At 36.3% G+C, this 27,842-nt stretch overlaps 1 protein-coding gene across 5 annotated transcripts in view; it reads left to right on the forward strand.

Moving 5' to 3' along the window:
* Positions 1–27,842, forward strand: part of SGCE (sarcoglycan epsilon) — a 67,634-nt gene that overhangs the window by 25,197 nt on the left and 14,595 nt on the right. For all 5 annotated transcript variants that reach the window (XM_067746386.1, XM_067746385.1, XM_067746387.1 and 2 more), the window contains 6 exons: positions 756–878; positions 2,728–2,885; positions 8,842–8,914; positions 13,240–13,438; positions 24,464–24,626; positions 27,015–27,226. In XM_067746386.1, the coding sequence (XP_067602487.1) occupies positions 756–878; positions 2,728–2,885; positions 8,842–8,914; positions 13,240–13,438; positions 24,464–24,626; positions 27,015–27,226 (928 nt within the window). The remainder of the gene's footprint in view (positions 1–755; positions 879–2,727; positions 2,886–8,841; positions 8,915–13,239; positions 13,439–24,463; positions 24,627–27,014; positions 27,227–27,842) is intronic.

The raw sequence follows: 27,842 nt of genomic DNA on the forward strand, positions 1-27,842 counted from the left end.
ATCATGTATCTTAAGTAACCAGTAAATCATGAAATCTGCCCCATTTCACTTAAAGAAATGATTTGCACTGAATTTTGTGATGTAATTGTTATTGCTTATTTAGGAGGTAGCATAATAGACTAGATTGTATGTGTGAATTATTAAATGTCGAGATCAGGTAAAGTGGAATAAATCATTTCCAGGAAAGATGGGGGAATAATACTCAAAGAAAGAGTATCCAATGCATTTTTATAAGTATCAATATATATGAAAGTCATCTTACATATATCAATGGTATTATGTAGTCCGATATGCTCTGTCTGGCAGACAGTTAATATGGTGGAGATTGTTACCATTTGAAAAAAATGACTCTTTATACTTTGCTTTGAAAAAAGGAAAAAGAAAAAATATACTGTAGCAATTATATAGCTGATCAGTTCTCATGATGTATTTTGTTGGTAATAATCTCCATAAAAATTACAAAAGAGATTTCATGGATGTCTTTATTATTTAATAATAATTTAAAATATTAAATATGCCTAATTCTGCTTACATAATATTTGAAAAGTCTATAAACACAGCAAGTTGAGAGTTGTTCCATGCTTTGTCCTAAAACCACTCCCCTTTAAAACAAACTTCTTAACAATCTTGCATGTTGCTTCAGTTTTCTCAGAAATTTCTACATAGTGAAACCCTTCTTTACAGTGTAAGTGAATTTTCAAAAGCAGAGCTCATTATTTGTCTTTCTGTCTCTTATCTTCCCTCTTTGTTTTCAGTGTACACTATTTTCTCCAAGGTGCACTCTGATCGGAATGTCTACCCATCTGCAGGTGTCCTCTTTGTACATGTTTTGGAAAGAGAGTATTTTAAGGGGGAATTTCCACCTTACCCAAAACCTGGTATGTTCTGGCGGGAAAAAAAGTGGTTAGTTTACTAAATTTTTCTTTTTGTTCAATGTGCATAATCTAGATGATATATGATCAAATATTACTGACATTACTTGACATGGTCTGGATATGTGATAAATTGATTGTTATAGAATATTTCCCATTTTAAGATTAGAAATTTAATTACCGAAGGAAATAACTCATTTTTGAAATTTAAAGAAAGCGTATTTCTGATTTCCTAGTCTTGAGTTTTGTGCTTCTGACAAATGATCTACCTGTATTCTCAGAGAAATAATTATAGATGTACAATTACAATTTTACACATTAAGATTTAAGAATCTTACAGAGTACATTGATTTTTGGAAATCTATACATATGTTGTAGAAGAGATTGAAATACGGTATTAAGAAAGAGTTCTCAAAAAAACTTTTACAATATGAGATAATTTTATATAACTTCATAATCATATAATGGAGATTAATTTTTCTTCAAAGTAATACCAGTTACGAAGTCCTATTTAATTTACTATCGGTTTAAATTATGTTATGTTGGATTGTCACAAATGCCATCAAATTAACGAAGATACAGAAAGAATAGCAAGAGAAAATACATTGTTATTATGACTTTTACTTAAGTAACAAATAAAAATGAATTTCTGAATATTCCAGCATTAGAATTAATATAAATATTATTTTTGTAGATTATATGATGAATAGCATACCTGAAAACACTCGTAAAATATAGTTAAGCATGTTCTCACCAGCATTCAAGAAACAAGGCAGTCTTTTCATCAATTACTTAAAAAGTGTGTTCTCGTGAGGGGCATTCTCTTTTTGCAAAACTATATAGCTAAACCTTGTGAGCAGCAGCTTCAACACTGGAGAAGAAAATGTAGTTAAGAGCATATTTCTGGAGTCAGCCAAGATTAAATTCTAGTTTCAGGGGCTTCCCTGGTGGCGCAGTGGTTGAGAGTCCGCCTGCCGATGCAGGGGACACGGGTTCGTGCCCCGGTCCGGGAAGATCCCACATGCCGCGGAGCGGCTGGGCCCGTGAGCCATGGCCGCTGAGCCTGCGTGTCCGGAGCCTGTGCTCCGCAACGGGAGAGGCCACAACAGTGAGAGGCCCGCGTACTGAAACAAACAAACAAAAATTCTAGTTTCACCACTTAATATGACCATGAAGAATTAACATGGAAAATTACGTATTACATCAATAAAATTAGGGCTAATAAGAGTACTACTTTCATTGGTATGTTTGAAAATCGGATGAAATAGTGCCTGTAGAGGCCAGGCACATGCTAATAAAATGACACCATTATTATTTATTATTAATAAATGTCATGTTATTGCAGTTCTTTTGGACTTGGATTTGGATTTTTTCAACTCATCCTCCATTGTTTTTAAATTACATTATTTTTGTTTTGATGATACTTTTATAATTTTGAGATATCCCGTAAGATGAGTTTGATAGTGCTCAGAGTTTCATGAAAGGAAGGTTTCTCAGAAGAATGAATACATCAACATGATTAGGGGATTTTCCTGAAAGATAGTTGTCTCATTGGTAGAACTTTTCCACTGCTATGTGACCTCCTCCCCCCAAAAAAGAAAAGGAAATTTACCCCCAAATTGTGTGAATATGCTTTCTTTGTTGAATCAGATTTCTAGACTAACTAAACAACCAAAAGGATATTTTTCTTACATGAGGCCCTAATCTGAATTCCCCAATGGATTTTTTTTGGTGTGTATTTAATTTGCTACAAATGTTAAGAAAAAAATTTTAGACAGACATATTTTTATTGAACCAATCAAAGCAACATGTGAAAATAACTGTCTTATATCTTACTTCTGTGTTTCTTACCTAGGCGAGATTAGTAATGATCCCATAACATTTAACACAAATTTAATGGGTTACCCAGACCGGCCTGGATGGCTTCGGTATATCCAAAGGACACCATATAGTGATGGAGTCCTATATGGGTCTCCAACGGCTGAAAATGTGGGGAAACCAACAGTCATTGAGGTAATTTACTTAGAAAGAGCAAAATTATATTCTTGATTTTTTTGTAATTTGAGTTTCAAATGTTGTGATTAAAATTACATGGCAGTGGTTTTCAGTATTTTATGCATGAAAACACACTAGATAACATTTGCAAATGTACCATTCCTTTCTGTTCATCTACAGAGTTTTTTGTTTCAGCTTTTATGTAAAAAAGCGTCATCTAAATTAGTGAAAAAAATTAAAAGGTATTTAAAAGAAATAAATTACTGTGAATTCTATTTAATAAAATGAACAAAAACTTAAAACACTTATTTTCTCCAAATTTTAATTTCAGATTTCATGTTCATTCAGTCATTAAGGAGACGTCTTTTGAGCCCCTACCATGTGCTGAACATTATGATAGGTGTCGGTGGTAGAAAGATGAATAGTAGCTGTGCTCTGCCATGTCTTACAGTTCAGGGGTTGAAGCACTGAATGGAAACCCAAACTTAGCCAGCACTGACATAACTGTTATAATAAGAAGGGGCTGTTTGATGCAGAGTTATAAGAGGGTAAATAGAAATTCACTAAGTAGAAGGAAGGCTATTTTAGGCAGAAGATGCAGCACATCAAAATCTTGGAGGCATAAACATAACCACATAGTCTTAGAGAACTACAAGTGTGGCTAGAGGACAGGATGCACTCCAGAGGGCAAATGATGGGAATGGAAGTGTTCATGTTGGTAGGAGCAGATCTTTGAGGGCTCTGTAAGCCATGCGGATATGTTTGACCTTTACTTTGGGAGTGATGATGGTGCTATAATTAATCAGATTTTTACCAGTACCTAATATCATACCTGGAAGATATTAGAAATTGAAACAAAAACAGTGATGACATCAAACCTTTAATGGGAATTAATTTTTTTTTTAATGAATGGATGTAAAAGCTAAAGGTGTTTCACTCTTTACTATACCTAACAAAATCAGAATTATAATGGCCATTAACGGCAGGAGAGGCCTACTATAGTTTTATGCCTAGATGCCTCTAGGATCTTAAACTGGAATTTAACTCTTCAATTCCATGAAAGCTTACTGGTAGTGACCAGGGCACCAGCATAGGAACTGCTAGTGGAATTGCCAGGAGTTTGCATAAGTCCTGCGTGGCATGTTTTCTACCACCAATAATTTGTAGAATTTCTGTAGATTCTCAGGAGATTACATGCTTTGAGTTGTTCTCCAAAGTTTTAATCAGCCGTGAACTCTGGATATGAACTTCCATGCTGGCTGAGAGAAGGTGTTTCTTCATTTGAACTGAAGTTTGTATTAACATGACATTTCAGTGATTTCTATCTATAAATCTGCTTTCTTAAGGCAATGTTGATATAAGATAGAAATATATGTAGATATAAGAAAGAAAGTTATTTGGAGTTATTGTCAAAATAATTTTTAAAATATTCAGTAAAGTTATAATAGAAATATATAAATGTAAGTCACCACCTTGCTAGATTAAAAAAGAAAAACACAATCACCTTGAAGATTCAGAGAAAGCATGTAATAAAATTCAACACCTATTCTTGATAAGAAAAAAATAACTCTTAGCAAACTAGGAATATAAGTGAACTTCCTTAACCTAATAGGTTATTTATCAAAAATAATAGCAAACATCATTTTTTAATGGGAAAACACTAGAGGAATGCCATTTAAATTCAGGAACAAAACAAGAATGACCCCCTGTATCACATCTATTACAGAATATATTAGAAGTCCTATCCAGTGCAGTAAAGAAAGAAAAAGAAATTTATAACTGTTCGAAAGGAAGAAATGGAATAGTCAATGATATAAAGAGTCTATAGGCTATTAAAATCTTCAGAAAGCCTAGCAGTAAGCTATGGGATCAATATTAAAAATTTAGTTATATTTATTCATTAAATACAAGTACTGAGAAAAATACATGTTTTTAAAAGATACCATTTTTTTAGTAGCAACAAAATTATAATGTACTTGGAATAAATCTAACAGAAGGTATGCAAGTTCTGTATGGGAAAAATTATAAAACTTTGTTGATATTAAAGAATGCCTATATAAATGAAAAGATAGTTCATTCAGGGATAGGAGGACTGAAAATCATGAAAGCATCACTTTCCCCCTAATTGATCTATAGATTCAATGCAGTTCCAATAAAAAAATCTCAGTAGGTTATTTCATGGAAGTTGGCAACTAATTCTAAAATTTATAAAGAAGATAATAAAGCAAAATCAAGACATGCTTAAAGAAGAATAAAAAGGGGAAAGATTTCTTTCCTTTCCAGATAGCAAGATTTATTGTAAATATGTAGTAATCAATCATAAGTTTGTATTGATACAGGGATAGACAAATTAACCAATGAATAAAATAGGGAGCCCAGAGACAGATCCATCTACATAAAGAACAATGATATATGTCTAAAGAGATGGTGCCAGAGATCACAGATTAGGGAAAAGGAGGTCAGTTTATTGACTGGTGCTCAGCATATGGCAAACATAAAATTAGATTCTTACTTCACAGGAAATACAAAACTCATGTCTAGGTAGATTAAGGATTTAGCAAAAATTTAAACTATTATATAAAAGTGTAGAGGAGTATTTTTCTGAGTTTGGGGGAGGGAAAGATATCTTAAATAACACCTAAATTTTTTTATTTAAGAGAAAAGATTGATAAATTTTACCATATTAAACTTGTGAACTTCTGTTCATTAAAAGAAAACATTAAAGAAAAGACAACCCACAAGCTGGAAGATGATATTTTAAATATATCTAGCCGACTAATGATAAGTGTGTCAAATATAAAAAAGGACTCCTACAATTTCAATAAGAAAAAGACATGAACAGACATTTCACCAAAGAGGAGACATCAATGCCATTTAAGTAAAGAAACTTACTCTCCTCAGTAAGGAGGAATATTCAATTTAGAACCTCAGTGAGAATTTTATCCTCAGTTAAGGTCATTGCAGTGGATATGGGCTGGAAAACGGAATATTTCACATAGCTGAGTATCACTGTACCCTATGATCTAGCAGTCCCACTTCCAGATATGCACTTAAACAATTGCAGGGAATTCCCTTACGGTCCAGTGGTTAAGACTTGGTGCTTTCACTGCTGTGGCCTGGGTTCAGTCCCTGGTCGGGGAACTAGCATCCTGCAAGCCACGCAGCATGGCCAAAAAAAAAGAAAAAGAAGAAAAAGAAACACTTGCAAATGTCCACCCAAAGGCATGCACAGTCATGATCACTGAGCAATGTGTGTATAGGAAAACACTGGAAACCCACAAACCAGTTGAGATCCAGAAGTCCAGCAGCAAGAGAATAGATAAATTGTGGGGTATTCGCACAGTGAACATTTATAGCAGCAATGAACTTAAGCTTGCCTGGCAACATGAATGAATGTTTTTAACGTAATGTTGAAAAAAAACCGAACAAACCCCAGAAGACTGCATACAGTTTACTATTTTTATAGGCGCTCAAAACCCAGAAAAATGGACAATATGTTTTCAGCATACATGCATGGATAATAAAACTATATTTAAAATGGATGGGATGATAAACACAAAATCCAAAATGTTTACTCTGGTTGGAGAGAGGCAAGAGGCTAGGGTAGGAGAGAAACACGTGTTGAACCAGGATTCACAGGGGTGCATTACACCTTACTACCAACATACAATGTTATGAATATGTATCAAATAATATCCAAAAAGATGATGAGGGCTTCCCTGATGGCTCAGTGGTTGAGAATCTGCCTGCCAGTGCAGGGGACACGGGTCCGAGCCCTGGTCCAGGAAGATCCCACATGCCGCGGAGGAACTAAGCCTGTGCACCACAACTACTGAGCCCGAGCTCTAGAGCCCACGGCCACAACTACTGAAGCCCGTGCACCTAGAGCCCGTGCTCCACAACAACAGAAGCCACCGCAATGAGAAGCCCACGCACCGCAACGAAGAGTAGCCCCCGCTCGCCACAACTAGAGAAAGCCTAAGCACAGCAACAAAGACCCAATGCAGCCAATAAATAAATAAATTTTTTAAGAAGATTATGAAAACTTAGCATATCTTTCATCTAACACAGTATTGATTTATCTGTAAATAACTCATTTCTACATCCATATATAATAACATATTTTCAGTGTTTAAAAATATTCTATTAATAATATAGTCAAAAGATTTTGCGTATCTTAAACTAATATTTAATCATATACATCCACTAATTAATTTATTCAGTAGCTACTTATTAAGCATCTAAAATAGATCAGCCACTATTTTAGAAATAGGGGATCAGAAAGTTCACAAATACGCATACCTCTTTGCTATGAAGGGCTTCACATCATCATGATAAGTAGAATTCGACTGAGAATATTACAGTATTTAAATATCTCATTAGAAGTCATAGAAGAATTGCATTCTGTTACAGCTGTTAAAATTAAGCATTAAATATAAATTCAGGTAATAAAATTCTTCCTCCGGATTCATGAAAGGTTCTTCACTCTCTTGTGTAGCCTCTGATTTAAAAACACTTATTAGAATGTATGAAATTTACAATAAGGAAATTTGTGATAACTATGGGTAGGCTAGCCAGAAAAATATTGCCATTAATCTGAAAATGTTTAATCTTTTTTTCTAGCATTAGCTTTGAGATATTATAACAAATAGTATCTAGTATTTTCTTTCCACTGAGAATATTATTAAATTTTTTGCAGGGTAAACTTTTAAAATCATGAGGATTCCCAAATGTTTTTGCATTTCTTCATTTGCTTGTGAACAATAATGCCTTGTTAATTTTAATGACTAGTCTTAATTTTAGTGTTCAGTGTGAACCTAATTGACCATGTGTCCCAATAGAGAGCAGCAAAGAAATCATTAAATCCAAAAGAAATTTGACAAATTGTGGAGAGATAAGTGCTTTTATCTTTGTGGAATAAGACACGTTTCAGAATATGTATTTTGAAATATTGTTAAAGGTTTGGAATTTTTTATTCCAAACTTCTGATTTTCACTGTTCTCTCAAATAATATTTCTGATGAGTGTAATGTATTTTATTTAAAGCTCATATGTGATGCTATTAAAATCTTTGATACTTGTTTTTAAATATGCACGATGTTTCTTTTCAGTTTGCGTCAGTTTTGTCTTTTTTGTCTCAGTGTCAACTACAGCTGCAGTTACTGCCAGAAGGCTAGTGCTGGGATGCTAAGACTTTTACACAATCATTTGGGGTTTTTTTGAGGTACTGCAGGCCTGTCTGAGTGATTTAATATCTGTTATAAAGTTAATTATTCCTTGATTTTTGAAGCCGTATCCTGTTGTTGGCCTTTGCTTTGTTTGTTGTTTGCAGTGGCTGTTTCTGAATTGACTTTGATGTAAGTTCATTGGCTCTGCAAACATTTACTAATATTTGACTCTGTGAAGGGATTGATTTGTAGTTTTGAGCATTTGCCATCATCTTCTTAGACTGTGATCCTTACTGCTCTACTCCCATTGTGAGATGTGATTTCCAAAGGGTTCGTGACATTTCTTGACTGGTTGGTGTGCAGTTTAGTACTGAATGCAAACAACACAGAGATGTGCTTGTTTTAAAGTGTACTTTCTGGTGTGATCCTTAAGCTCCATTTAAAGCTTTAAGCTCCAATATATTGTTTTGGCTTTTTTGAAATTTTAGAACAGCTCTGGTAAGTAATTCGTAATGGTTAATCCATTTACTAATGATGCATCTGCATTGCTACTGGCACTTAACAGTCTTCTATAAAAGGGTTTTTCTGATTTTAACTTGTTTTAGCATGTTAAATATACCTAATTATCTATTTTCCCACAATATTGCTAAAAGCTCTGGATTCTTGTCCAGAGAAGGAATATTTTGTAAGTATATAAACAAATAATGAAAATGGAAAGAACGACAATTTGTTTTCATTTTGTCCTTAATGAATTTCGTTTTCCGAATAACATTTTACTTCTTTAATGAGACTTTCTTTTTCTAATAGATAACTGCCTACAATAGGCGTACCTTTGAGACTGCAAGGCATAATTTGATAATTAATATAATGTCAGCAGAAGGTAGGTATGGAAAAATATGTTGCTGATTGTTTCCTTATTTGCAAGAAGTATTTCATTTATATTTTATATGTATGTAAAACATAGTTAAGGATTTTAAAGGACCACATACCTACTATAACTAATGAAATAGTAAAATGTAGAAAACTAAGCAATATTTAATTCATTATAAAATATCATGATGTGTTTTGGTGCTGAAAACCTCAGGGTAGGGAACCAAATGTAGAGGCCACTTATTTTCTCCAGGCCTTGGTAAAATCATCTGTAAAGTGAGACTAAGAATACTATTTCTCTCGTAAGTCTGAGGTAAGGATGCCATCATTTAAGTCTCAAAATGTGCTTGACATAGGGCTGATCATAGAATGCATGATTGGTATTATTTTACTTTCAAACCTATCATCGGTGGTAGTTTGGTTGTATATGATGATAAAGAGTTGTTGATGGACAGAAATAAACCATAATTTGGGTCACAGTCTCCTTTCTAAATAGCTAATCATGCATCTGTAATTGCTGGAGTCCAACAACAATTTATTGTTACACATGCTTGAATTGTAAGTGACGCCTAAGGATTTAGAAGGTTAGGGACACAGGGGAGATTCCAAGAATTACACTCTCAAATATTCTGATCCTGTTTTGGCATTCAATGGGAAAAATACATACCACTAAACATTTTGTGGTTAAAGTTTATAAATCATGGGATACTATACCAGATATCATTTATGAGGGTGACAGGAGAAGAACTGATATAGCATTTTTCCTCCCAAAACAGTAAAACAGTTGTGCATCCTGGATAGGAAAATTCTTACTTCTATTTACTAGTATGATTGAAAACAAATAAGCAAACACAACACATTTTATCAGAGCCTACTAATTTGGAATTCATAATAATTCAGTAAAGGCTGAGTTAAAAATTACCTTTACAGTATATGAAAGAAAGCATTTTCGATAGAATTGATAATGCAGTACATAATTGGGGAGAAGATTGCTGGAAGTTTTTGAAACCCTTAGCATGAGTTTTTTTCCCAGGCATTTTAGCTGTAATAATTGCAGGCAACAAATGTGCTAGTTTAAAATTTAAAATGACCTTCATATATGAAAAGAAAGTCCAAGTACCAGTTCCTTTGGCCTGGACAGAAGACTCTTTACCCACTTTTCTACTTCCCAAGGGCTTTTGGAAGGTATTCATGTTTGGATCAAGGAGATTTTTATTCTTGACTCCAATTGTAATTGGATACTTGCATCCAGTCCAAGCTGTCCTTGTAGAATTTGGAATACCTTTAATGAGCAGAATGGTTGCGAAGTTCCCTTTCTCCTTGGGAATCCAGCAGTTTAGTTATACTTCCATTGCAGTGGGCTTGGACCACTAACCTCACTATTATGCTCTCAGAGGGACTCAAAACCCTTTGTCAGGTATGGGAGCCCCTACAAACTGAAAGATAGCCTGGTCTACAGTTTTGAATCTCCTCCTTCTCAAGTCTGGTCTCAGTCCTGTCAATACAGAGTACACAGGCATCTGTCAATACAGAGTACATGGGTCCACACACATGTACTCAATACATAGTACACATGTGGGGACCCATGTTCAAGCAGATACTAATGTAAGACTGTTAGATGACTGAAGGATTGAAAGTTGGCATTAGGGGCTACTTATTTAAATCAGGGTTGAGGGAGCACGAGTACGTGGGTTTTGAAAGCCTCCTTTTACATAAGGGTCAGTGGCCCAAACTCTGAAAATCAGTGCACCAAATGGCAGGCATTTTTCCTTGCTTGTCTCGATGGAATGCATGTGGACACTAGGACGTACATCTTTGAGCATGGCCTGTACACATGCCGTTTCTCCCGGGTAAGGTTAGGAAAGAAGTAACAAGGGTTGAATATCCAGATAACCATGCTCGGTGCAACTCCCTGCCCAGCAGTCTCCTGCTCTGGGAGACCTAATGGGAAATTAGTCATGTAGAATCGTACAGCATGGAGCTCAAGGAGAGTACATAGAGTGATTCTCTAAATTGGGTTTAGTGCCTCAGAGGCCTGCCACCAATCTGTTGGCTACTGTTCCCTTGGCCTCCGTGATATCCAAATATAGCAGGCACGGGATTTCCCCAAAGTTAGAAAGCTACTGTGACTCATCTCTGGGAGGCCTGGCAGCAGCACTTGGCCGGGTAGACGGCAGGCAGCTGCACAGCCTGGAGCCTCGGAGGGCGTGGCGGCCGCAAGTCTCAGAAAGGAGCCACGGAGGGTCACATGGATTAGGGAAAGCCAAGTAACAGTTCTCCAAGGAGTAGCACTGATAATGAGGAAAAAGTTTTGCACGCTTTTTTAGAAAAATTTCACTGAATGAAATTAATAGATGATAGACTTCTAGCATACCCCTTGGTATTATTTATAAATATTATTTATTGCCAAGAAACTGTTCTTCATGACATTTTTCTGCATGACTGTTTCTCAGTATGGGGAAAAATGTAGCATGATTAAGCTCCTGTTTATCTGTATAAAACAGGAAACGTATCAGTATAAAACAGGAAACTTATCTACATAAAAGAGAATAAACATAGCATATTTTAGAAGATTGCAGATGGGCTATACATCAAACAAATCTAACAAAATCATAAGCAGAATAAATTACAGGGTAGGGGATGAGTGAAGAGCCTTCTGTGATTAGGGCTTTGAAAGACTTAGTCTTTAGGGAGAGACACCACACTCCAGAAAACTCGAAAGCCAGAATATCTCCTTGATTTCATCTCTGGCATCGAATGTCCTTTAATATTAAAGAGGCTTGATAATAAATGAAGTCATCAAGGTTTCAGTTATTTGTCGTATAATTTTAGTTTTTTGTTTATTAAATAAGAATGGAACAGTACATGAGATAAAAATAGTATAAGAAATAAGAACATATAGTACATGAGTTTTAATGAAATAAGTCAGAGGATATACATAATATAATTATTGTTGGGGACTTTAAATCCGTGTATAGTCCAGACGTATTTTTTTTCCTTTTAAGTAAAGTGCAGAGTCCAAGTAATTAACTTGTGCATATTATTGTAAGAATTGCTAAAGTTTACCATTTTCTCAGTTCTTACTCTATATTGGGAGCTCCATTGAGCACTTTATATATACAGTCTCTTTTAGCTTAGATGAAAATCATATGAGGTAAATTCAAATGATCGCAAGATCAGCTTCCCTTTCTGAACCTATGGAGAAAAATACAAGTACCTGCTTACCTTCTGCTTGTGAGTGTTAAATACGGTAATTCACCTCTTTCCCTTAGCTTGGCCTGCCTCGTAGTAAGTATTAAAAAAAAAGTAGCCTTTATTCTTACAGAAATATTACTAAACAAAAAGAAAGCTATCCTTTGTCTTAACAGAACAACCAGAACACAGGAAATGATAGTTTGTAATTTAAGAGTAACATTTGAGAAGCTGAAATAAATTATATTTATTTAAAGTTTCTTATATTGAGAGTCTGAATGGGACATTGGGTTGGTTTAAAATATTCATTTTGGCATCTTTAGAGGGAAATTACTGATGAGACATTGGGGAGGGAAAAAGCGAACTCAATCTCTAACAATGTGAGGTATGGAATTTCATGAGAAATTTAAAATATTATTTCTCTAGAATATTTAATTATGGAGTGATCCAAAAAATGAAATAGCTATGATTTCAAAGTTCTTGTTGAAAATACAGTCAATATTTATTTTAGTAAAATGTGATGTTTTAGCATGCTCTAAAAAGATCAATAACACTGCAAATTAAAAATATGGTTTTCCATATCATATATAAGCAACCCACAAGCAAGTATAGATATTTTGCCATGTCTTCTCTATTTAGAAAGGATGGTGCTGTATTCAGCCTCCTCCTTTGTTCAAATGGGAAATAGCACTACCTAGGATTGTAACGATTAAATTAAACAATGTATTTGAAGATCTGTCAGCTTGAGAACACTACAAGTACAAAATACTTTTCTAAGTTCTGGAAATGCTCCTTCTACCTGAGTACATTGACAGGACAAGGAGGCCGGCAGGTCGCTGGCAAGTTAACGACAGATTTGAGATTTGACATTTTTTTCTTGTCCTTCTTATTTTTTTTCTCTAATTGTGAATTGCCCTGCTGTCCCTTAGATTTGACTGCATTGTAGATAAAGTTCTGGGTCTAATGTACGTCGTGTTTTTAGATATATCCTCTGTTATATAGAAAGCCTTTAAAGTCAGTAATAATATCGTTCCCGGAATCCAGGATTGTGACAGAAATCAACAAATCTCAAATGGTTCTTTTGTTTCCCTTTCAAAAGACTACTTCATTAAAGATATGCATACCCTTTTTCACCAAAATTAGACTTCCCGTTACCGTATCAAGCAGAATTCTTCATTAAAAATATGAACGTAGAAGAAATGTTGGCCAGCGAGGTTCTCGGAGACTTTCTTGGGGCCGTGAAAAATGTGTGGCAGCCAGAGCGTCTGAACGCCATAAACATCACGTCAGCTCTAGACAGGGGCGGCAGGGTTCCGCTTCCCATCAATGACATGAAGGAGGGGTAAGCAGACTTACCTTAAGTATGGATTTTTAAATATGGTGATCTTATCAAACTTATTATAGATGGAAGATGGCCTATTGCATTTTTCTTTTTAATAAGAAATAGTTATTGTAAAGATATGAAAAAACTAGCAATTTTCTGTATTGACAAAGAGATTTTATATCTGATGTTCCAGGTCCTGTGAAATCTAATCATAGATCAGGATCCACATCATAAATTACAGCACTAAGTCTTTTGTACCTTCCATAGAGAAGCTGTTTATTTAGGGTCCTGAATTTCAAAGGAAGTTGATGCCCCAGTTATCAGCTGCAGAAGGATGTACAGACTGCTGTAACTTTATTCTAGGAAACTATTTCTTTGCCTTTAACATTCTTTCCACCATGTGGTGGTGATTGATGGCTGGGGTGGATTTGAAACCCATTCCTAAAGCCTGGCCTTGTCACTCACAAGCTGGGTGACACTGGGCAAACTGCTGCACTCCTCTGGGCTTCAACTTCCTCATCTGCTCCAATGGGGACTATACTCTCTCCCTCAGGGTTGTTGTAATGATTAAACGAGACAATGCATTTGAAAGGGACTTGTCTATTCTCAAGCCTTACAGATTCAGAGTATGACTTACATTCTTGTAGAGGTTATGAAACACTCCTTATGCCTGGGTACATTGACAGATCGAATCTCAATGTCAGATGAAATTTTGCTGTTTAATTTCTGTTCCGTAAGTTGAGGCAGATCTGCCTTTTTAAAAACCAATCCTATAAATATGCGAGATATGGAATAAATCACATTTTATGTAGCATGTCCTTTTCCAACTCCTCCTTTATCCATATTCTTGGTAACATTTATACAGATGATATCTGGAATTAACTGGAATATCTGGGTTAATAAGAATCAAATTTAAGGGAAACTTTAAAGGAGAACTTTGTTGGAGATAAGGGAAAAGATCACAAATAGACATAGGTGAGGTATGAGCGAGTAGTCCGAAGGGGGATAAAGGATAAGCAATGAGCTGCAAAGTCCAAGTTACAAATTTCAAAATTAAATTGTACCTTGTATGGTACAATAATGGATTTTGAAGTCAGTCAAGCACACATAGAAGTGCTTGGAGGAAAATAGTTGCTTTATCGCTTGCCTATCATCTGCTGGTTGGCTTTCTCTATGAAAACATAATTCTGGAGCTTAAAATTTTACTTGAGAGGTACAACATGGATCTCTTTCCCAATTGAGTAATTGAAGGAGGACCATAGAAGGAGATGAACAGGGGTATCTCCCCTGAAGACATTCTCCAAATGTGGAATCTTTTCAACAGGTTTTTAAGGTAATGTGTTCCACAGTGATTGTTAAAACAATGACCAAAGATGTTGGAGGAAACAACATGAAAACCAGGTATTGGTAGAGTTTTCCATAGTTGTGCTTTCTTCTGGGCTCACCGCTTCTCTAACCAGTAGTGTAGACCCCACCCGTAGAGGCACTTTAAGAAACAACTAGGCTAAATTGAACTAACAGCTCTCTAAACCAAACTCTGACCTAAAACAGGGCTGCGCAACTATGTCTAGCCTGAGAATTGCCAGTAGAGCTTTATGAAGAATATACCTAGGTTCCTGGCCTCTGATTCCCCCTAGAGATTCCGGATCTTTGAGTCTAGGGCTGGGCCTGAGCATGTGACTCTAAATTAAGAACAGAATTTTTTGTCCTACAAGTACTTGTTGGAGAATTCAGTCATTAGCTGACTGACCCCCCAACACCTGCTAGCGGGAGGCATGTGCTGTCAGTCCCGTGGCATTTATTTGGACCCTGTTGTCTCAGATCCTTTCCCAACTTGAAATGCTTTCCATGAGTTTTAATTTAATGTTAAGCTGCAACCTTTACAGAGTATTCATATAATAAGTCTTTTAAAATAGATTTTCTATAAATTATACCCAGTGCCAACTCTGTTACTCCAGTGTCCCTATATGTGCACCAGTGAAATAAGATCCTACTGGAGTATAATTGCAGGAGAAAAATTTGTCCCTGGGAATGATTTTGCATATTTTCTTTGGTTGTTACATAATGTCAAGGTAACAAAAATAGGGTTTTTTTTTTTTACGCTGTTGCCTTCAATTTAGAAATAAATCCAGTGCTTAACTCATCTCTTGTGCTTTCCTTTCTTTTTAATGATGTATATGATTCTTGATTCACTTACAAAACTTTTTGCCTCTGTACTTTGTTTTGAAAATAACATGGACTATAAATCTCTTTAAAACTGAAATATTGAGGGCTTCCCTGGTGGCGCAGCGGTTGAGAGTCTGCCTGCTGATGCAGGGGACACGGGTTCGTGCCCCGGTCCGGGAAGATCCCACATGCCGCAGAGCGGCTGGGCCCGTGAGCCATGGCCGCTGAGCCTGCGCATCCGGAGCCTGTGCTCCGCAACGGGAAAAGCCACAACAGTGAGAGGCCCGCGTACTGAAAAAAAAAAAAAAAAAAAAAATTGAAAAGATTGAGGGTGGGATCAGAGATGCAAAGGAATTGCATCCCTTTATTTTCTAAAATTTTATTTAAAAATATATTTAGAAGTGTTAATTAAACACCTAATAACCGTGTTCTGCTTAATATTTTGCATAAGTCTCAGTCTCTGATTAAAAAAAGAAAAAACTCCTCGAAAGTATTTCCTGTTACGCAAGGCAGCCACAATTTACTAACTGCAAACTTTTCCATGTTACTCAAACCAACAGCAGAAGACAAAGAGGAGCTCTCAGTAGTAGACCCTCAGAGTAAACCAACAGCCCTTCCACGTCCCAGAGTGCCCTTAAGTGTCAGTCGTCAAGAACCCCCTCTACAGCATCCCAGCTCCTCATCCTTCTTGATGTGCATTTTTTTCATCTCTGCCGACCTCACTGACAGCCTTTAAACTTCTTCTAAATCTAACAGAAAACAATTATAAAGATTTCCTTCAAAATGAGTAAGCTCCTGCAAAGGAACCCTAAACCTCCTGAAAAGATTCCCTTTCACTTTCCAGACCCATAACCTCAGGGCAACTGTGCTCTCTCTGGGTGTGGTCTCAGGGCTGCTTTGCTCTTGACACTGAGCCAGAGGCTAAGGACTCATGGATGCATTTAGCCTGGGATAAAGCTGGTGGAAAGAGGAGCAGGTTCATGTTTCATTCTGGGCATGGCAGAGCTGCCAACTCAGGGTGAGTGATGCGGTGTAAATGGTGGTTAGGAAGGGAATGACGGGGTGTGAGGATTAAAGAATATACTCACTTTTCATAAGAGATTGTCAAACCTACCACTGTTTCCTCTGGTTACCAAAGCCTGTGGATCTATCCTCAATCAACAACAGAGGATCCTAGTTTATTCTCTAGACAATCTCACAAAGTACTCCCTCTAATTAATTGTCTGTGTTTTGCCCTGTAAAGGGCTCAGGGAGAAGTTACACTTGAAGAAGAGAATGTAAGTCAAAGGCTGCCAAAGACTGCTCTGATGTGAGGTCATGGTCCTAGGCCAGTCTGTAGTGCTCTGCTGAATCTGTCCCCATGTTTGGTGATTTACAAGATAGTCTTTAATTTTTTTTTTTTTTTTTTTTTTTGGCGGTACGCGAGCCTGTCGCTGTTGTGGCCTCTCCCGTTGCGGAGCACAGGCTCCGGACGCGCAGGCTCAGTGGCCATGGCTCACGGGCCCAGCCGCTCCGCGGCATGTGGGGTCTTCCCGGACCGGAGCACGAACCCGTGTCCCCTGCATTGGTGGACGGACTCTCAACCACTGCACCACCAGGGAAGCCCAGTCTTTAATTCTTAAATAACGTGCCTCCTGTGTTTTTGATGCAACTATTCTTTCTTTTAGGGAATGATGGTGATATGAGATTGGAATTTTTTTTAAAAAGGCTTAATAAAGTAAAAATTGGAAGCCAATATTAGTCGATTTTTATAAGTATAAAAATAAATAAATTTTAAAAGTCAATGCAACTATATGTCTAAACTATATGTCTATAACTATATTTCTTTAATATCTGTTCTTCTAAGTTCTAGGCATAGATTCACTTTTTTTCTTTCATAGTTTAGCATTTATTAAGTATTTTTTATGGGGGAATAATGTATTAGTCTCTAGGGTACAGTGATTTTAAAAATGCAGTCTATGCTCACATCTATTAGGGACCAGGCAAGTAATCAGATAATTAGAAAGCAGTGTTGTACCTATCACATTTGAGGTATTCACAGAGACGGCTCCTCTCCCACTTCTGGTCCATGTCAAAGTGTTCATAGAGGAGATGAAACCTGATCTGAGTTTAAAATATGAGTACAAATTAGCCAGCTCAAAAAATGAGAAAGCGAGAGTCTAGGCAGAGGAACAGCTTGGGCAAAATCCATTAGGTAGGAGGAAGCCTGGTCAATTTGGAAACCTACTTTGTGTGGAAATGGGGGACAGGGATCCAGAAATGATAATGACCAAAGAGGCAAAGACCAGACCATGTAAGGCCTTGTACACCTGGAAGAATTGTTTGGGTTTTTATCTTGAAGCACTAGGGACCTTTGAAGAAAATGGTTTATATTAAAATTCTCATTTTAGCAAGTAGGCCTGCTAAGCCCTAACCACATGCCTGAAAGAATAGACCAAACCTAAATGCCTCCTTTCTGCAAGCAGGAAAATCCTCCCACAAAAAACTCCAGAAAGGTCTGAGCCTTGTGTGCCAGTTCCCTCTTTTGTTAAGATAATTCATCCCTTCTCCAGTAAAGATGAGTAACAAGCAGTAGAACTAGAGTCCAGAAGTGACCTTGTTCTTTGTTTTATTTCTTATTCTGAATTAGATTCTTTATTTAGTTTTATTTCTTCTTTATTTTTCATCTTATTTTTTGATTGACTGATATGCACAGAACAAAGAAGTGAGGTGGAGCAGAGAGGCAGGAATCATGATGCATTTTCTTTCAAGAGCTCAAGAGTTCCCAGGCAACATAGCATATGTGGACACTTTCTTCTCTAAACTGTCCCTTGTCTCCTATATACATAAAATAAGGAATAAACTACATTCATTACTTGGACAATTAGGTAAAAAAATACAATCACTGGATCTGTTTATCTGGCTGTTGCTGACAAAAACCAGAGTTTTGACTTAATTTTTTTTTTTATAAATTTATTTTATTTATTTTTACTTTTGGCTGCGTTGGGTCTTCTTTGCTGTGCGCAGCTTTCTCTAGTTGCGGCGAGCGGGGGCTCCTCTTCGTTGCGGTGCGTGGGCTTCTCATTGCTGTGGCTTCTCTTGGGAGCACGTGCTCTAGGCACGCAGGCTTCAGTAGTTGTGGCTTGCGGGCTCTGGAGCGCGGGCTCAGTAGTTGTGGCGCACGGGCTTAGTTGCTCCGTAGCATGTGGGATGGGATCTTCCCGGACCAGGGCTCAAACCCGTGTCCCCTGCACTGGCAGGCAGATGCATAACCACTGCGCCACCAGGGAAGCCCCTGACTTAAATTTTTTACCTGTAAGGTGGTTCTCCACATTGTATGTGTGAAGGACTCAGTAAATGCTTTTTACCTCAAGGGAAATTGAGTTGTTCAAATTGGAAGAAAAAATCCTTCGTAAGGAACAAATTTTATTCAGAGTACCCAGTGCCTAAGATTGTGAGTCACCATGTTTTGTTAACATTGCTTGAGAGCCTTGAACTTGATAATATGCTCCCATCCCATCTGTTTACATATATTTGAAAGTTTGAAAACATATGGCTATGGTCATGAAGGTAAAGATCATCCTCCTTTCACTTCATAAAAATTTTAAATTTCTGCCTATCAAAAGGCTAGCCTATCAAAATAGCTGCAAATCAAAAAAAGCTGCATGTCAAAGATCTGGGAAAACAGCAGATTAGGAAAGATGTATTTTAGCACGTATAGCATAGAATTGTAATTGTTATAATACATGGTCTCGTACAAAATTATTTTTTTAAAAAGCCAACATGTTGAAACTTACTGGCTCTATAAAAGAAGCAATAAATACATGTTTTTTTGACATACAAGGCAAATCCAGTATCTGCTTCTCTTGAGTAGTGTGTTTGCATTTTATTTATTAACTTATTTATTTTTCCAGTGTTATAGTGATATAATTGACGATATAACATTGGATAAGTTTAAGGTGTACAGCATCAAGATTTGATATAAGTATATATAGCAAAATGATCCCCACAATAACTTTAGTTAACATCCATCACCTCACATAGATACAATTTTTTTTTCTTGTGATGAGAACTTTTAAGAACTACTGTCTTAGCAACTTTCAAATATACAGTTGCTTCTGTTTGTAAACTGGTATCATTCATTCTGCAGATAGGCTCCCTGAGAACAGTGAGAGAGACTGGGTTCAAGGAGGACAATCAAGGGGCTGTTGGCTTCACTCCCTATGGAAAGTGACAGTGACTAGAACTGGGGTGGTAGCAGTGGGATGGAACAAAGTGGACAGGTGTGTATGAGAGTTCTTTCAGGGTAAATGTCAGAGACTGATGATAGATTGAATATGTAGGGAAAAGGACAGGCGTCAAAGATGATGGTGCTTGAGCATCTGGCCATGCCAATCACCGAGAGAGAAGATGATGGAAGGAGCAACAGGTGGAGGTGGGGTGGGGTGATGATGAGCTCAGTTCGGAACATATTAAGTTTGTGAAGCTTCTGGATCATCCAAGTAGAGAAGAAAGTAGTTTGGCAGTATGTGTCAACTGTCATAAAAATGTTTCCACTTCTGGGCATCTCTTTTAAGATAGTAACATTAAAGAATATGCACAGAGATAGTCTTTACAATATTATTTATAACATCAAAAAATGAGAAGCAACTTACGTGTCCAACTCTGAAATAATTACTGAATAAATCGTGTACACTTAAAAATTATACTTCTATAAAAATATAATTACAAAGACTGTACAATATGGTAAATGCTTATGACGCATTAAGTGAAAAAGCAGGATACAAAATTATATTTTAGAGATTGATTGCAATTAGGCTAAAATATATGCACTTGAAAAGTATTCTGCAAGGTACATTGGAAAATGAAAATCGTGATCTTGGTAATAGAAGTTAATTGTTTTTATATCCCACGTTTTATGTAATGTTTTTATATTGCTTTTATAATTTGAGGAAAAAAATAAAACATTTCGAAGCACCCAAAACGTATGCTTATGCCTATTTATGTTATCTTGAAGTGAATTAATTTAAAATCTTACTAATTATAAATGCAAATCAATGTTATGTAAAAGCAAGAGAACTAACAGTTTTTAAAATATTTATTTTATTTCTGTATTTACAAATATATTTCACAGTTATCAAGGAAAAATATGGTCTTTGCTAAGCAGTTAATAAGGGGATAGAAATTGGCTTTATATGAAGTTTAAAAGTTAACAAATTGTTATAAATGGAATATATTTCTTTCTTTTAAATTTTTATTGTAGTGTAGTTGATTTACAATGTTGTGTTAGTTTCTGCTGTACAGCAAAGTGAATCAGTTATACATTGACATATATCCACTCTTTTTTAGATTCGTTTCCCACATAGGTCATTACAGAGTATTGAGAAGAGTTCCCTGCGCTATACAGTAGGCCCTTATTAGTTATCTATTTTTTATATACTAGTGTATATATGTCAATACCAATCTCCCAGTTTATCCCTTCCCCCCACCCCATCCCCTTTCCCCCTTGGTAACCATAAGCTTGTATTCTACATCTGTGACTCTTTTTCTGTTTTGTAAATAAATTCATTTGTACCATTTTTTTAGATTCCACATATAAATGATAGCATATGATATTTGTCTTTCTCTGTATGACTTACTTCACTCAGTATGACAATCTCTAGGTCCATCCATGTTGCTGCAAATAGCATTATTTTGTTCTTTTTTTTTTTTTTTTTTTTTTTTTTGTGGTACGCAGGCGTCTCACTGTTGTGGCCTCTCCCGTTGCGGAGCACAGGCTCCGGACGCGCAGGCTCAGTGGCCATGGCTCACGGGCCTAACCGCTCCGCGGCATGTGGAATCTTCCCGGACCAGGGCACGAATCCTTGTCCCCTGCATCGGCAGGCGGACTCTCAACCACTTGCGCCACCACGGAAGCCCTATTTTGTTCTTTTTTATGGCTGAGTAATATTCCTGTAAATGGAATGTGTTTCTATTCACTAATCATCAAAATTCTTTACCAGTGGTTTTTTGTTTTGTTTTTTTTTTTGGCAGTACGCAGGCCTATCACTGTTGTGGCCTCTCCCATTGCGGAGCACAGGCTCCGGATGCGCAGGCTCAGCGGCCATGGCTCACGGGCCTAGCCGCTCCGCGGCATGTGGGATCCTCCCGGACCAGGGCACGAACCTGTGTCCCCTACATCAGCAGGCAGACTTTCAACTCCTGCGCCACCAGGGAAGCCCCACCAGTGGTTTCTTATATCTACTTTTTCTGAACTTACAAATGTTTAACTTGATTTTAAATTTCAATCCATTATATACTATTTGTCTCCCAAAGACACCATAGTTTTTAAAAAGTCTTTCAAATTAAGTCCAAATATAAAATTCACATAAAGAGCAACCAAATGAATCTGTGTAATGGTACTCTGGGGCACAGTTGTCAATTACAGGTGTGACTTCATACTTACATACATTTGAATTTTTGTGCCATACTTTTATTTCATTTTTTTTAAAAAAGACAGCTTTTTTATTGAGATATACTTTACATACTATGCAATTCACCTATTTAAAGTATATATAACTCAGTGGATTTAGTTTATTGACAAAGTTGTACAGTCATTACCACAGTCAATTTTAGAGCATTTTTATCCTCCCAACACTCCCCTCTCACACCTGTTAACAGTCACCACCACCACAATCCCCAGCTCTAGGCAACCACAATTTATTTACTTGCTGTCTATAAATTTGCATATTCTGGACATTTTATATCAATGGAGTCGTACAATATGTGGTCTTTTGTGACCAACTTCTGTCACTTAGCATATTGTTTTCAAGGTTCATCCATGTTGTTTCATGTACAGTACTTCATTCCATTTTATGGCTGGGTAAAGTATGGATATTTTACTTTGTATCCATTCATTAGTTGATGAGCATTTGGATTGTTTCCACTCTTTGACTATTAAGAAGAATGTTGCTGTGAACGTTTATGTACAAGCTTTTTGGTAGGCATATATTTAAGTTTCTCTTAGGGTATATACTTAGGAGTGGAATTGCTGAGATATATGGTAACTCTGTATTTAACCTCTTGAACTGTGAGGCTGTCTTCCAAGCACTTGCATCATTTTCCATTCCCACCAGCAGAGTAGGAGAGTTCCAGTTTCTCCCCATCCTCGCTAGCACTTCCTACTGTCTGTCTTTTTCATTGTAGCCATTCTAATGGGTGTGAAGTGGTATCTCATTGTGGTTTTGATTTCTATTTTGCTGATGGCTAATGATGTTGAGCATCTTTTCACGCACTTATTGGACATTTGTATACCTTCTTTGGAGAAATATCAGTTCAGATCCTTTGTCATTCTGAAATTGGATTATTTGTCTCTTTGTTATGGAATTGTTAGAGGCTTTTATATGTTATAGGTATAAGTCCCTTATTAGACATATGACTTGTAAAGATTTTCTTTTGTTCTGTGGGTTGCCTTTTCACTTTCTTGATGATGTCCTTTGAAGCACAAAGTTTTAAAATTTGATAGAATCCAATTTATCTATTTTTTCCTGTTATTGCTGGAACTTTTGGTGTCATATCTAAGAAACTGTTGCTTAATTCAAGGTCATTAAAATTTGTGTCTGCTTTCTTCTCAGAGTTTAATAGTTCTAGCTCTTACATTTAGTCTTTGATTTTTTTTTTGAGTAAATTTTTATATGGTGTGAGTTGGGGGTCCACCTTCTTTTTTTTGCATGTGGATATCCAGTTGTTCTGGTACCATTTGTTGTAAAGACTATTCTTTCCCCCATTGAATTGTCTTGGCACCTGTGACAAAATCAATTTACTAAAGATTTTATTTTTGGACTCTGAATTCTATTCCACTGATCTACATGCCAAGCCTTAACGATAGTACCACTATCTTCATTACTATTGCTTTATAGTAAGTTTTGAAGTTGGTAATTGTGAGTCTTCCAACTTTGTTTTTCTTTTTCAAGAATTTTGTGTGTGGGTGGGTCCCTTGAATTTCCATATGAGTTTTAAGATCATTTTGTCAATTTCTGCAAAGAAGACAGCTGGAATTTTGATGGATTTATTCCATTTTGTAAGTAGTTATAACATTGTCAATAGGAAAAGAAATAATATTTATTTAGAGTAATTTCCTGGTTTTCCCTTTTCTTTTGGAAAAAACCTATGAAATTCCTACCCTCTTAAGCTGCTCCAAGATTATTTAAATGCTATTATCACTATCTTCACTTTTATTGTGAAACTCTTACTGGCAAATTGAATAGAGTTCTTTTCCCCTAGTTGCCAAGATACACATCAAGAAAATACATTTTGTTTGCCTAATTTGTATTTACCAAACAATAGTTGTTCTTTTATATTAGCTTCTTAAAGATTGAAGGACCTTATAATGAGGAACCTAACAGTAGGGGTCTCTGCAGTAGGAAAGCTGATGGATAAAACTCTTAGGTAGAATGGAGAAGTCTGCCTACAGCTCCACACCTCCAGGATGTAATATCACAATCTTATTAAAAATGAAATCAGATGAAGATTTATTACTGATAATTATTTTAGTGATAATATTATTTTCTAAACAATTTACTTTAAGAATATTTTTGAATGTAATCTACCAAATATTGTAATTGAAATATGATACATGATTATTTTGAATTAAATAGGGTGAAAAAATTTTTAGAAATTAACAGGGAATCAAGAGAGTGTCTCGTACACCAAAGCACCCAGTAAATGTTGGTTGAATAAAGGAAAGAATGAAAAGAAGCCCCTACATGAATCACTGCTTTTAAAGCCCAGGCCCCTACCTTAGGGATGATTGTAGATAATCCCTCAATTCAAAAGGATAAATCCTGCTTTCAGGGTAGATTGTTTTTCAGTGTTTCCAATTTTCTTAAAGGATAACCTGAGTGTTTCACATTTTTGCAGCGTTTATGTCATGGTTGGTGCCGACGTTCCATTTTCTTCTTGTTTACGAGAAGTTGAAAATCCTCAGAATCAATTGAGATGCAGTCAAGAAATGGAGCCTGTAATAACGTGTGATAAAAAATTTCGTACTCAGTTTTATATCGACTGGTGCAAAATTTCGTTGGTGAGTTTTTATTTTGTTTTTGCAAATGTAATTAGAAGTGATGTGGCTGGAGATAGCATTTGACTGAAACCTGAACTGCTTTTAGGAACAAATCCTGGGTTTACTTTGTTAACTGCCGTTGACTTCCCTTGACTTTAAGGATTTGGCAAGTCCGTTGAAAGCGCATCCATTTAAGAACTAGTACCTCCACTTTTGTACTCAGTCTACTCTTGATTAGTTGTGGGGGCCAGATTAGCTTGGCAGGTGGTCCAAGTGTTCCCGCTGGACATCCAGGTGGCTGCTAAGTCCAGATAGATTTTGGAGTCAGTGTGACATGTGCAGGAAGCCTCAGACATGCTGCCACTGTCCCACTTGGGAAGGGGAGACCAGAATACAATCACAAATCTGAAATAAAGCAATATTGTGCTATGACTCAATGTCCTAGAAACGCAGATTGTAGGGAGAGACCAAGCAATAAAAGGAAAAGCAGAGGAAAGTTAGACTTTTACCCCAGCCCTGTAAATATTAAATATTTCTTTCTAAATCACTTTTTTATTAGCATGTTCAAAGACTTAGGAACATATGGGTAAGATTTCCTGTATGTGAAAGGTATATATGATATTTTATATATAAGTTATATTAAATTTTTTGATCCTCCTTTCTGGAAGATAGGAAAGTTGTTTCACTTCTTTAGCGACCTTTAGATTTAACTTCTGTCAACTCTTGATGATTGGTGGTGAGTGAATTAGGTCTAAGTTTAAAGTTGACATTTGAACAAATATCAACACATAAACACAACTGTCACTTCATGTCTTAGAGAACCAGCGGCAGGCACTTTTCCCAGATCCAGGGTGGGAGAACATACTGCTCACACTGTGGCACTTAGCACCTGTGGCCCTTGGCCCCAGGCTCCTCTTTCCATGTCGCTGTGTCTTAGGAAAATAATGCTCTTTCCCTGTCTTCTCAAATCAAGTAAAATTATTCAGATGCTGTGGTTTATGTGTATTATTTACAAAGCTCAATATTTCAGTCATCATGCTAACCATACAAGGGTGCTAAAGACTGAGTGGCTGCAATCATAACTTAAATAGATGCCTCTCACCAGAGCCAGTAGACAGCGGGCCCTGACAACACCATTTTATTTGTGCTTGTGCTGTACAGTGTTCATGTTTAGGAAAATTATCTGATTTCTAAAGGTTTAAAAATGACTTCTTTGAAGATTTAAATTTCTGTGGTAAGACTTCATAAGAGAAAGCTTGGGAATTTTCGGTTTTTTCTTTTACTTGTATTTATTTATAGGTCACATCTTACCACAGAAGATTTCAGGAGGTTTAAATTAAAGGGTCAGACAATAAACATAATACATAAAATATAAAAGAACTGGAAAATCAGGACCTAAACTTGACCAAAACATAAGCCTAAGGTCAAGTTTGACAATAAGCCTCCTAATGTCCCAGATTAAATGAGGAAATTCATCTGTAATTTGGTTCTCATTCTTAAAGGAGGCAGAGCATCAATTCCTTGGCAGAAGATAAAGTTTTTACTAGCACTGTATCATTAACAAAATTCTTCCAGTGGAGTTTTATGGGAGAGGATACTGAGAAATGCCACAGATAATTCTCCCCAACATTCTTTCAGGCCGCGAGCAAATGTAGTAACAAGTTTCACATGGCTGTTTTTGTAGTGCCCTTCAGTAAAAACCTTAGCATAATTAAATGCAACATAGTGAAAGCAGTTCAGTTACTGTGGAGGTAAATTAATATAGTCCAACTGTTGTACATTTTTTGAGCCTGGAATAGAATTTATTGAAACTGTAGCATTGGATGGGTTACCTGTTCCTTAAACTATCTTTCCTAAAAACTACTTCTGTCAGCTGGATGGCAGAAAGATCAAGGTTGTAGTCACGTAGAAATTGTCTCTCTCTCTCTTTTTTTTTTCTCTATTACTAACCTTAGAAACCATACTCACATACTGTGAGTATGAACTGGCTGTGAAGTCAGCCAGTTCACAGTTTGTAACATCTGCACTAGAGATTTGTCACTAGGAAACAAGAAATATACAGAGTGGTGTGAAGGACTTCTGCTTTGGAGGAAGTAAACTGAAAAAGAACAACTGTACACACACACCTACACATGCACACGTATTTGTTATATTTGTATACGTTTATGTATGTATATATGTTGTGGGAAGGACCTAGAAAGTAGGCCAATATACACCCTTTAATTTATTACTTTTATGCATTACTTCTTCCTAGTTTCCATAAATAATTACAAGTTCAAGGTGATAAAGTAATTGGAAAACATTGCTTTTTAGAAATTAGTCAAAGACTGTCTTGATATGTCTAGATCTTAAACTCTCATAATGTTTGCAACTATTAATTTGATGTGTAATTGTCTTCTTTTGTGTCAGGTTGATAAAACAAAGCAAGTGTCCACCTATCACGAAGTGATTCGTGGAGAAGGGATTTTACCTGATGGTGGAGAATACAAACCCCCTTCCGATTCTTTGAAAAGCAGAGACTATTACACGGATTTCCTAATTACACTGGCTGTGCCCTCGGCAGTAGCATTGGTCCTTTTTCTAATACTTGCTTATATCATGTGCTGCCGACGGGAAGGAGTGTGAGTACTTTAAATCACTAATAAAAAATTATAGAGCTACTAAGATAACATATAAGATTCCATTAAAAGCCAAGTTTCATTTAGTGCATAAAACACTTTATAAATGAATTGAAATTGTGTTCAAGTCAAACTACAGTACTTTATTCCTTTAAAATGAAGTAAAATAGTTTTGAGTCTAGTAAATTAAATTAGAGGTTATAATTACTTTATTCAAAAATTATTAAGGCTAGATGTAAATTCTTGCAGGCAAAACAGTCCCAAGAATAACTGAGGCTAGATATTTTGGTTATACAAGCCATCCTGTGTAAGCAGAGACTGCGGAATCTATTGACATGGTAATTGCACTTTAAATAAATAAATTGTCTCAGTCAGTTTGATCAGAAATGATGGTCAGAATTTTTCTTGAAATTGTTCTGCTATCAAACAGGGCGATACCACCTAAATATTTAAAGGTATATATATAGATATATAAAAACTTAGGAGTAAATTAATGAAAATAAGATGATAATTTGAGTAATGAGTCTTCACTTCATGAATAGGTAGTACTTTCTGGACATCTGTGTCAATTAAAATAATCTCCCGAGATTATCTGGAAGTCAGGGTAACAAAACAAAGG

This window comes from Pseudorca crassidens, chromosome 8 (genome assembly GCF_039906515.1).
Source record: "Pseudorca crassidens isolate mPseCra1 chromosome 8, mPseCra1.hap1, whole genome shotgun sequence".
Classification (NCBI taxonomy): domain Eukaryota; kingdom Metazoa; phylum Chordata; class Mammalia; order Artiodactyla; family Delphinidae; genus Pseudorca; species Pseudorca crassidens.